General features: G+C 44.0%; 1 protein-coding gene across 4 annotated transcripts in view; it reads right to left on the reverse strand.

The window, feature by feature from the left end:
* The window catches only part of OTOGL (otogelin like), a 280,245-nt gene that overhangs the window by 70,024 nt on the left and 197,021 nt on the right, over positions 1-13,200 (reverse strand). For all 4 annotated transcript variants that reach the window (XM_063927720.1, XM_063927722.1, XM_063927721.1 and 1 more), the window contains exons 43-46: positions 12,132-12,273; positions 9,667-9,852; positions 8,303-8,515; positions 4,913-5,014 (exon numbers count right to left, since the gene is read on the reverse strand). In XM_063927720.1, the coding sequence (XP_063783790.1) occupies positions 4,913-5,014; positions 8,303-8,515; positions 9,667-9,852; positions 12,132-12,273 (643 nt within the window). The remainder of the gene's footprint in view (positions 1-4,912; positions 5,015-8,302; positions 8,516-9,666; positions 9,853-12,131; positions 12,274-13,200) is intronic.

Genomic DNA, 13,200 nt, shown 5'->3' on the forward strand with positions numbered 1-13,200 from the left:
TCGTAAGAAGGCACAGTTCCTGTCAAATGAGATCACAGCAGCAAACAATAGGCCAGCTCAGCTTTTCCGCACAGTGGAGATGCTTTGCAAGCCAGCATGCCTGCAGACTGATGAGACCCTCTCCCAGGCAAGATGCAACGAGTTTGCAAACTTCTTTGCAGATAAAATATCCACCATCCGGGCTGGAATCTCCACAGTGCCATCAAAGGAGTGCCAAACTACAAAGCCTGCCAATATAAGCTACCTGCCTTCATGGACCAGCTTTGACCCAGTGGATGTAAAGGACACTGCTGAAATTGCTCGAATTTTGCGTCCCACCACCTGTGATCTGGACCCAGCCTCAACCAAGCTTCTAATAGGTTGTATGGATATAATTGGTCCTGTCTTTACAAAAATTGTTCAATGCTCTTTGCAGACAGGCATTTTTCCTGGACCCCTAAAGGAAGCAATTGTTAGACCGCTTCTTAAAATACCTAATTTAGATCCCGACTGCATGACCAACTACAGACCGGTATCAAACCTTCCTTTCCTAGGAAAGGTTATTGAGAAAGTCGTTGCAAATCAACTGGAAACCCGCCTGACAACCCATGATATTTATGATCCATTTCAATCAGGATTCAGGAGAAGACATAGCACTGAAACAGCCCTGGTGTGTGTGTTAAATGATCTTCTGATGGCAAAAGACAGAGGTGACTGTTCAATATTAATCCTTCTGGATCTCTCGGCAGCATTTGATACCGTGGACCATGGGCTTCTGATTGAGCGACTGACACATTTCTGTGGTCTGGATGGCACAGTCCTAAGCTGGTTCAAATCATTTCTCACAGGCAGGTCACAGAGAGTATCATCTGGATTATACTCATCACCACCAGTGCCATTGCCATGTGGTGTCCCACAAGGTTCTATACTATCCCCCATGCTTTTTGCAGTATACATGCTCCCATTGGGCGAAATAATCAGGCGCCATGGCCTGGTCTACCACTGCTACGCAGATGATACACAACTGTACTTGTCCTTTGCTCCGGGCACTGATAACCCAATAGCAACCCTAAATGGCTGTCTAGCTGAACTACAGGAGTGGATGAGCGCCAGTTGGCTGCGACTGAACCCGGATAAAACAGAGGTCCTTTTGATACGACCGCAACATCAAAGGACAAGACTGCAGCATAGCCAACCAACTGGACTTACACTGGGGGATTCAGAATTACAGACCAGTGATCGTGTGCGGAATCTTGGCGTTGTCCTGGATGGTGGCTTGACACTTAAACATCAGATATCAGCCACAATCAAATCCTCATTCTTTCACCTGAGGAACATAGCCAGAATCAAGCACTTAATTCCCTCAGATGACATGCCAAAAGTCATACATGCATTTGTATCATCTCGTTTAGACTACTGTAATGCCCTCTACCTTGGTCTACCAGCAAAAGAATTGTAACGCTTACAGCTGGTGCAAAACACAGCTGCCAGGCTATTAACCAACCAGCCCCGTTCTAGCCACATAACACCCATCCTCTACTCCCTTCACTGGCTACCTGTAAGATGGCGAATCATCTTCAAGATTGGCTTACTGAGTTTCAAAGCATTACATGACCAAGGCCCAAGGTACCTGAAACAGCTTCTGACCCCATACTGCCCCACTCGATTACTGCGATCTGTAGATGAAGGACTTTTAGCAGTACCTAGAATCTACCGTAATTCATCTGGGGGTCGAGCTTTTAGTCATGCGGCTCCGACTCTATGGAACTCACTTCCCCGCACAGTGCGAGAGGCCCCAACTATAGAATCCTTCAAAAGTAGACTCAAGACTTTTCTGTTTACTAAAGCATTTCCATAGTGTCCCTTTTAGTATCTTCATGCTTCTGTATTTTATGAAAATGTACTTCATTATTTTCTGTACTATATTATGCTATGTATCTGTTAAGCGCCTTGAGTCCTATTGGAGAAAGAGCGCTATATAAATAAAATTATTATTATTATTATTATTATTATTATTATTATTATTATTATTATTATTATTATATCTTCTAAGGGGACTACTAAGAGATAAGAAATTGATATATGAGGAGACAAAACCAAGGAGAATAGAAAACACTGCCTGTGCCTATTTGAGCAGTGCTGTCCATATATTTCAAAAAAGAGGGCTGTATCTCTGCTCTGTGGGTTTGCAGGCCAAACATTGAAAAAAAAATTGAGGTTATCAAACAAAGGGGGTCATTCCGAGTTGATCGCACGTAGCAACTTTTTGCTGCCCGTGCGATCAACTAGACGCCGTATATGGGGGACTGTATTTCTGCATAGCAGTGCTGCGAACGCTTGTGCAACCCTGCTATGCAAAAAAAGTTTTGTGTAGAAGTAGACCAGGGTAAGAGTTACTTACCCTGTGCGATCGTTCCAGCGATGCAGGTCCCGGAATTGACATCCACCCTCCAAACGCCTGGACACGCCTGCGTTCGCTGCACCATTCCCAGAAAACGGTCAGTTGATGCCCTGGAACGCCTTCCTCCTGTCAATCTTCTTGCAGTCGCCGTTGCGACCGCTTCCTTCGTTCACGGCAATGCAGCTGCCGCGCAGGCGCATGTCCGACCCGATCACACGGCTGCGAAGAAGTGTAGCATGCGATCGGGTCAGAATGACCCCTCAAGGGTGGTATCTTATTAGCCACGATGCAATTTTGGCCGTTAAAAATGGCTGGATATCGCGATTAATGACCGACATTCTACCCAACAATTTATAAAATACCGCCCAAAGTCTATGGGACTTTCAGAGAAACTAGGGGCCTACAAATTAATAAATAAAGAGTTTGAATGGCCAGTTGTACACCTCTGGACAGACTCTTACAGGGAAAAACAAAGGCACAGTGGCCCTCATTCCGAGTTGTTTGCTCGCTAGCTGCTTTTAGCAGCAGTGCAAACGCTAAGCCGCCACCCTCTGGGAGTGTATCTTAGCTTAGTAGAAGTGCGAACGAAAGGATCGCAGCATTACTACAAAAAAAAATTGTGCAGTTTCAGAGTAGCTGCAGACCTACTCCTACCTTGTGATCACTTCAGACTATTTAGTTCCTGTTTTGACGTCACAAACACGCCCTGCGTTTGGCCAGCCATTCCCCCGTTTCCCCAGCAACTCCTGCGTTTTTCTCTGGCACGCCTGTATTTTTACACACACTCCCCGAAAACGGTCAGTTACCACCCAGAAACACCCACTTCCTGTCAATCACTCAATGATCAGCAGTGCGACTGAAAAGCGTCGCTAGAGCTTGTGTAAAACTACATTGGCTTTTGTGAAAGTACGACGCGTGTGCGCAGTGCGCACCATACGCATGTGCACCATACACATGCGCAGAAGTGCCGATTTTTTGCCTGATCGCTGCGCTGCGACCAACGGCAGCTAGCGATCAACTCGGAATTACCCCCAGTATGTCTTTGAGAAGCATTGTATGAGAGGTCTCTTAAAACTTCCGGAAATGGTAGATGTGTAAGGTATTGCACTATCAGCAGAGCCGGCCCTAACCAATATGATGCCCTAGGCAAGATTTTGGCTGGTGCCCCCTAGCACCACCGCTGGTTCTGCCTCTGACCTTGCACCTCTTTCCCAGCACCATCACCCCTCACCCATAGCAGTCCTTGTACCCCCTATATTTAAATAGGAACAGTTCGCACATTTGACACACAGCCCAAAAAGGGGCATCTTCTTGCTGGGAAGGGGCATGGCCACACAATAGTAACCCCAATTCCAATTACGCCACACAGTACTGCAACTTTATTCACATTTTATCTTGCGATAGTGTCCATAATTCATATTACATCCCACAGTAGTATCACTTTACTTTATAAACGTTACTCCTCACAGTAGAGCCCCTTATTCACATTACATCACACTGAATTGCTCCTTATTCACACTACACCACACCTTATTGCTCTTTATTCACATAAGGCGACACAGTAGTGCCCTTTCTGTATGCAACGCCACATAGTAGAGCACCTTATACACATAATGCCACACATTAGTAATGCATTTATACACAATTCCACACAGTAATGCCCCTTACACATATGAAACACATTAATGTCCTTATAAACATAATGCACCTTACACATTATGACAACCTTTATTAATGCCCTTTTACACATAATGTCCCTTACACATATGCCGCACATTATTAATGCCCTTATACACATAATGACACATATAGTGCCCCCTACACATTTGCTGCACATTATTAGTGCCCCTATACACATAATGACACACATACAGTAGTACCCTGTTACACATATGCCACACATTATTAATGCCCTTATACACATAATGACACACATAGTGGCCCTTTACACATATGTTGCACATTATTAATGCATTTTTACATGACACACATAATGCTCCTTACACATATTGCGAACACTACTGCACAACCAACCCACTCACATGCACACAGCACTCACACTTCCACTAACACTGTGACCTCCGCCTCTGCTTGGATACAGATGTGTCCTCACAAATCTTGCATCAATGCTAACGTCGGGCACCTTTTTTAATGAAAATGCATCTTATTTGCATTGCTATGTGGCTAGGATGCACAAGCAGCTTCTACTGATTAAACTGATATGCAGCATGCCTATATACTGTGTGAGACTGTGTCTGTATCTGCATATGAAATGCTACATACAGAATATAGGCATGCCACATATCATTTTAATCAGCAGAAGCTGATAATGCCCCTAGGCATATCAAATGCCCTAGGCAATTGCCTAGTTTGCCTATGCCTATGGCCGGCTCTGACTATCAGCAACATATAAACATATCTGGTACAGTATGTAAAATTTAACATTAAAGAGCTTTCTCAGGTCTCACTTGCTGACGTAAGAAGATGTGCAGCAGAAATGGGATACGCTGGTTACACTATAGAGATACTCACCACAGTGAAACTGGGGACAGCAGGTCTCCGTGCTGTAATCAGCCACCAGTCGCTCCCCACTGCTACAGGTTACAGCTTTTTCACATAAAGATATATTACACTCTGTAAGTGTATAAACAACAGCAAAGTTAAAAAAAAAATGTTTTATATTAGACCTCAGATACAGGCAAATATATTCTCAGATAAACTGGTTCAAATTAATTTTGGTAAGTTAACTAAAATGTAACCTTTATTTCCAGTATTGCCAATATAGAAGTATGGCCTTATGGTGCTGATTCTCCTCATCCCCATATTAAGCTTCTGATGTGGAGAGTCAACAACAAACTTTAGTTTCTGACATACTGTATGGTTCTTATTATTATGGTGTTATGCTGGGTACACACCACGGCGATATATCCCCAAACTGCTCATTGTGCTGAGAGAGTGGCAGATTCAGGTAAGTATAGACACTTACCGATTCACCACTCTATATGTCGGTCCTGAAATCCAGCTGCGCGACTAGTGCCGGCGGACTCCTCTAAACACAGCCAGATGCACCAACATATCTGCATTTGCTGTGCTGCAGGGCCGACACGCTATGCCTGTGAACGTCGTTCACAGACATATCGTTTGTATACACCCAACAAACTGCTAGTGATATATCAGCCATCCGATCGAGTGCCCGATGTATCGCCCAGTGGGCCTGATTCAGATGGATGCAACAGTGATAGCTCTGTTTTGTAATGCAGCAGGAGGCATCTATTACAAGCAGACACCTCCTGCTGCGCTAGTGATCCGAGCTACATTCTAGGACGCAGCATCAAATCGCTCACTCACTCACTCACCATTGGGCGGCTTGCGTGACCCACGATGCCACGCAAGCCACCTGTCGCAAAGACCAGGAAATCTCTGTGCAACCATAGAGATCCCTACCTCTTCCCTCCCCCTAAACCAGGGGTGGGGAACCTCCGACCCGCGGGCCGTGTAAGACCCGCAAAGCCGCTTGTTCCGGCCCACCCGCTTGTGTCAGTGAGACACGCCACCGCTCAGTCCGGCGGCAGCGTGTCTCAGCCTTCTGGGCAGGGAGGAAAGCGCAGCTACTATGTCCGGACTCCGGCGGCAGGTTAGATCTCAAACCAGCCGCCGGTTCATGAGCCAATCAGAGCTCACGGACCGGCAGCCAACCAGGAGCCGCCGCTGCCGGTCCGTGAGCTTTGATTGGCTCATGAACCGGCGGCTGGTTTGAGGTCCTACACGCCGCCCGACATAGCCGCGCTCTCCTCCCTGTCCTAACCCCCTGACACCAAAGACACACCGCCGGATGGAGCAGCAGCAGCGGTGAGCAGCACAGTGGGGTGGGGGGGCACTGTGGGGGCATTTGTGTATCTGGCACTGTGGCAGCATATGTGTATCTGGCACTGTGGCGGCATTTGTGCAACTGGCAATGTGGGGGCATTTGTGTATCTGGCACTGGGGGCGTTTGTGTATCTGGCACTGTGGGGGCATTTGTATACCTGGCACTGTTGGGGCATTTGTATACCTGACACTATGGGGGCATTTATATATCTGACACTGTGGGGGCATTTGTATACCTGACACTGTGGGGGCATTTGTATACCTGACACTGTGGGGGCATTTGTATACCTGGCACTGTGGGGGCATTTGTATACCTAGCACTGTAGGGGAATTTGTATACCTGGCACTGTGGGGGCATTTGTATACCTGGCACTGTGGGAGCAACTGTATACCTGGCAGTGTGGGGCAATTGTGGATCTGGTACTGTGGGGGAATTTTTGTATCTGGCACTGCACTATTGTGGGCATATGTGTATCACATGCCATTTTAATTGGCCACACCCATTTTTTGGCGCGCGTGCACTCAGTACCTCTCAGGGGCAGACCTGCTGGGGGGCAGGGAAATTTTTAAGTTGAGAATTTTTGTATGGCCCCCGAAGGATTTTATAAATATCCAAATGGCCCTAGGTAGACAAAAGGTTCCCCACCCTCTGCCCTAAACAGAGGTGACAAATGTCCGTTTTTACAAATTGAGGCTGTTGCCGTCCCCAAAACAGCATCAGACTGTCAATCACTGATGCCGGACAGCATGCTACGTTGCAGTACCCGCATGCGCACATGCAGAATAGGTCCTGTGCATGCACAAAGTACTGATAATTGGTACTTTGTGCATCATGTAGCATTAGCTGAATAACCCCTAGTGTGTACCCAGCATTACTCTGCAGGAAAACAGCCAGAGAAGAATGCTCCTGAGTATCTCATTATATCTTTCATGCTAGCATAAAAACTTCTAGTGCACATAATACCTGAGCCAGATCTTCACTCACAACAGGGGGGAAATTTAAAAGCCTCTGAGTTGCAGGCTTTGCGGGACTTTGTGCAAGTCTGCCCGTATTTTTAAAGCGGCGATCATTTATACTGCAAAACCAGCTTGCAACTCATAGGCTATTAAATCTCACCCGATAAGTACAAGGGAAATAACAAACACCTAGTGAAGAATGTGCTTTCTTTTCTGTTGCATGCAATATTTTAAAAGTTGCTTGAATGGGAAGTCCCCTCAAGTGATACTCTCTAAGTTAGGGGACAGACAATCCTGGCGCATATGCTGGTGGAGGCACGTGGAACAGATTTAAATGGCACACTGATGGTTATGAAGATATACCCAGGGCCGTAACTAGTGGTGTGCGAATTGTGCCAATGCACAGGGTGCAGGTCCCTGGGGATGGCACCGCCCACATGTTACACAGCAGGGATGTCCGTCAATGGTTTCATGCCAACTATGTAAAGTGACGATGGTTCCATCAATGGGGACCATCGATGGTGAACCCTTTGATGGCCATCCCTACTAATAGATTGCAATAAGTCTATGTATATAAGCAGATCAAAATAATGTTTATATTGTGCATTGTGCATTGTAGTTTAACCAGGGGGATTAAGATTGAATATATGGCAGGTTTAAATGATTATCACATTATTTGTATTATTAACGTGAATCTTAGTTTACTTCCATAGCCTTGGGATATGGCCCAAAGCTCTGGATATAATTTAATCTTATGCACAGATAAAAGTAACAAAACTGCAATGTATCCCAGGGCAACAAAAACAAACAACTCTGCCTGAAGAAAGAAAGACATGGCTGAAAAGCACAGAAGAGAAACAAAGGTACAGTATATATTTAGCAAATGTTGCCAGGGAACATGGACGAACCAATAAATGAATCCGCAGTCAACTTCAGTCATCTTAAAAATCTATCAAGCTCCACTAAACTACGCAGGAGATAAAAACATGTACAGTACTTTGGCTAAATATTGGTGTTGTAATGTCATGTACAGTATATGTGGCACTGTGCGGGATGTATACTAATAACATTAAACCATTGGTTAATGGACTTACATACCACACACTTTCTTTGGACAGCATCCTCCTCCTTCAATGACACTGATAAGAGTCTCACCCTCCCGCACACAAGCTGGCACGGGCTCTTCACTGCAGTCAGGTTCTATAGATACAACAGTTCCATTCTCCAGACATTTGGACATACAGCATTTATTTACTGATGAATGCCAGACTTCTCCTGGAGAGTGTGGATGTCCTTCATTATCAGTGCATGCTAAGATACAAATTAAAAATCCCACAATTAACTCTGTAACTTGATTTCATCGGCCTAGAGGGAGCAGAGCCCTCATAAACCATTTTTTGGGTTGTTCCCTGAACCTACAAATATGTCACATTTTTATTTTAATACATAGCGCCCTGAATCTAGTTTTTTTTTTAACAGTATGACCACCGTTAGGCACTTTCTACCCAATAATTTATAAAATAAATAAAACTTGAGCATCCCTGTTTCTCTGCATTAAAGCTGGGTACCCACTGGGACGACGGGCATTGATTCTGACATCGAAATGAATGCCCGTCAACCCATTCTGCCCGTACACACCGATGTTAATGAAGGTCGGAACATTCATGTTCCATCCTTCATTAGCATAAACAAGGATGCTAGCGATATCACTACGTTTGATGTGAGCACATCAAACTTACCGACTGTCGCAAGCGTATACACTGAGCAATGTAAGTGATATGTCATTCCAAAACGGCATTTTGGAACGACATCGGTCTAGTGTGGACCCAGCTTAAAAATGCATTATTGCATTTACATATTCTTAACTGACAATTTGTTTTACACATTTATTAACACATCCTACGTTTTTCATCTATCCCTTTTGTTTCCTTATGTGCATAAACTATTCAAAACAATTAAGGCCGGTTTCCTATTACCTGTGGTAATTTACTGCATGGCAAAAACGCGCTTTGCCTGACGGTATTATCGGGCTATCCCAGAGGTTCCCAAATATGGTCCTCAAGGCACCCCAACAGTCCAGGATTTAGGTATATCCATGGCTCAGCAAAGATGGTTAAATCAAATTGACTAAGGTGCTAATTACTTTAAGTCACCTGTGGCCAAGCATGGATACATTTAAAACCTGGACCATTGGGGTGCCTTTAGGACCGCGTTTGGGCTATCCTAATATAGCCATTTTTACCTTGAGGTAAATTACCTATACTGCATGGAGACACATAAGTTCCGCAAAAAGTGATACCTGCGGCAGGTAGAACAAAACCCCCCTTAAGTGCTGGCGGCCGGGGCTAATAGGAGCGCCTCCAGGAGATCTATTAGCAGCGGTATTTTACAGCGGCTAACTGTATACCCCCCTAAGCTGTATTCAGAATATCAAGACAATGTAAAAAAGAATGCATACATACCACATTTGGCTTCGGGAATACACAGCTCAGAATCTGTCCTGTGAAGAATTGTTCCTCTTTTGCACACACAGTCTTCTCTCAAGTATAAGCAGGGGGACTCTTCATAGTACCATTTGTTTACGCATGTTTTAGCAGCACACGGTTGCACACAAGCCTGGTATTCCTTTCCCTCTGGGCATGGCAGTGCTGTCATAAAATACTAAAATGTTACATATATTGAGGAAGGCAAATTGTTAAATGTTGTAACTGGGTCTTGACCATTGAGCATTTGTAACTCATAGGTAATGGTAACTTTGACAAATACACAATGGGTTGGATATATTTTATGGTACAGTCTGAACTGTGCAAGATTTGGTTTAACTGTAGTTTACCAATTATAATCAAATTTCTACTAACTGCAGTAACTTAATGCCCCAGTCTCACTGGTCTATTCTCATGACTGACATACTGTATAATCACCATCCTCACCTCATACACATAAAAAATAATTTTAATTAATCTCAGCTATCGAATAGCAAACGAATCATCTAAAAGCAAATGATTTAGGCCAAGAAGAGAGGAGAGGATTGCAATGCAATTATAGTGTTGCTGCAGTCGTAGAGTGTAATGAGAGGTACTGTATAAACAAACAAAGGTGAGAGAAAAACACAATACTCCAATTACTAATACTCCACATTAGAGATTAATCACTAAACACTCTGATTCAAAGCAATATATGACTATGGGCCTAATTCAGACCTGATCACAGCAGCAAAATCTTTCTCTAATGAGCAAAACCATGTGACTGCAGGTCGGGCAGATATAACATGTGCAGAGAGATTTAGATTTGGGTGCTTTCAGACAGCTAATGGCGGGTCGGACCCGGGAATTGGAAATGGGTCCTTCCTGGGTGCGAACCGCCATTGGACCCTCAGAACTGGCTTCCCAACCTGGCATATTGCCGGGTCAGGTTGCCATTGGGGACGGGGGGCCGAGATGTCATCAGGAGCGGATGTGGAGGCAGCGCTAGGAGATGAGATCATCTCTGCGCAGCCTCTTCATAGGCAGTGAATGGGTACCGTGTTGCAACGACCTGGGAAACCGGTTCATACTGCACCTGACCCAGTAAAAGCCCGGTAATAACCCTTTATCCCTGAGTTGAATTACCAGGTCAGGCGACCCAGGAATTCAGGACTGACCCTTTCACACTGCACAGCGACCCGCGACGACTCGGCAATATACCGTGTCAATACTGGGTTATTTGTGTGAAAGGGATATTATAGTGTTTCTGTGCAGAGTAAATATTGGCTGCTTTATTATTACACTGCAATTTAGATTTCAGTTTGAACACACCCCACCCAAATCTAACTCTTTCTGCACGTTATATCTGACCGCCCCCCCCCCCCGCCCCCCTGCACTGTTACATGGTTTTGTCCATTAGAGAAAAAATTTGCTGCTGCGATCAGTTCTGAATTAGGCCCTAAATTATATAGAAGAGATTGTTCACAATAGAGTTTTTATTTTCATGTGATCAAAATGCATAGACATAGGCAGTGCATACAGTATGTATTTTATGTTTTCTTTTAACTTCTTTAATCAAGTACTCCACAAAGAAGTTTTTATGCATAGCTAATGTCTAAAATCTTGTTCTGTGTTTTTTTTTTTTAAAGACTTCCTATAAATAATTATATTTATATTATTTTAGAAGTAGTTTCATTTTAACGTAAAGTACATGCCCGTCTAAAAAGTAAGTATACAGTACTTAAGTATCTTGTTTTCATATGGGTCTATTGTCACAGTGTGTCACACAGGTTGATTGGTTAGCTTTAGAGCGTACATCCAATCAGCTCCCCTAACTCAGGGCCTAAGTCAGATTTGCACGTAAATCGGATGGTTTCCGTCCAAATCCAATGGTTGTGGGGGTGTGCAGAGGCAAGACTCATTCTGTGCATGGGCAGAATGGATCTTACAATATCGCTCACATTCCTCTGTCAGCCACAGCATGATTGAAACACTGCGGCATTTGGAGGGCAGAGCGAGGGCAGCAACCGGCATCGATCTACAAATAAAGAGTGTCGCTCCCATTTTGTAGGCATGACAGTTCCAGCGTCTGCATCGTCGGACACAGACTTACTGGACCCGGGTGTACAGATCAAACGGTCAACCTGAGTAAGCTGACCGGTACCTAAAAACATTGCGACTCATAGTCGCAATGGTGATCCAAGGCTGGCCCTGAGACATAGCACTCGGACCTCACAATTGCATACAGGAGGCGTCTATCTCGTATATTTCAATTTTAATTACACGGAATTGCACAGCTGCTTCCTTGTGGCTGTGCAATTCCTTACAAATATGAATGAGGCCCACATTGCAGACCAGACTGAAATCCACAAGGTGTTGAAGTGTTAGCGGGATCATGTGGAGGGTATACTGTACATTAGTGGCTCTGTAGACAGGTTTTTATGTCCTTGCATTGTATAACTTACAGCAGTAATCTCTTGTTCTCCATCTAATGCAGATATTGTGCTTGCTGCACAGTGCTACATATGCTGAAAGAGCATCGCATTCATAATTCAAGAAATACGTATTGTTGATCCACATCTTCTCACAGAAATCTTGTGGCGAAACCTGCAAACATATACAGAAAAAACTCAAAATCAATCACATTTTAAAGATGTCATTTATATTATATTAAACTACATCATAGGTTCGAAAATTTGGTCCTCAGGACCCCACACAGCGCATGTTTTCCAGGTCTCCCCACAGATATACAAGTGAAATGAGTACAACCTGTGAATGTTTTAAAACGTGTCAGTGAGTAATAAGTACACCTGTGCACCTGCTGGGTAACCTGGAAAACATGAACTGTGTGGGGTCCTGAGGACCAAGTTTGAGAACCACTGAACTACATAATACAAAACAGAATAGAAAAGTGTAAAACCCAGCAACCACTAGGTAACAAAATAAAATCCATTTTACAAAAAAATAGTTGCCAACCTGAAGTAAGTCTAGTTAAAATGAGAATTTACTGTTTATAAACAGTATAATCTAAAATACTTTATTACTGTTTGCTCTTTAAGTATGTCCTTAGTAGTTAGTGTATTGTATAACAAAATACCATCACATCACTTAAGATTAGTTCCCATAACATGAGTTAAATAGTCAAAATCGTAAGAAAAGTTATTGCAGATCGCAAGGTGAAAGTCACCTTGCGATCCCGATTCGATGCCGATGCGCGGTCCCGCGCGGTCGGCATCGCAAGCATAGATAGACTGTGCAGGCAAGTAAATTTTGACTATCTCATAGAAAAGATAGTCAAAATTGACACTTAGCCAAAATCGCACATAGTCAGTATCGCAATCAGAGTCATTATGTGCTTGCGATGCAGACCTAGCCCCCGTCACATAGTGAGAATCGGGCTTAGCCCTAATCTCACCGTGTGTATGCACCCTTAGATTAGTAAGTACATTCACAGTTCTTCTATTATAAATCATATTTAACAAAAAATTATACAACAGCTGAAAGCTTAACACAACAGGATATATATAGTGTGTG

Source organism: Pseudophryne corroboree, chromosome 6, assembly GCF_028390025.1.
Source record: "Pseudophryne corroboree isolate aPseCor3 chromosome 6, aPseCor3.hap2, whole genome shotgun sequence".
Lineage (NCBI taxonomy): Eukaryota > Metazoa > Chordata > Amphibia > Anura > Myobatrachidae > Pseudophryne > Pseudophryne corroboree.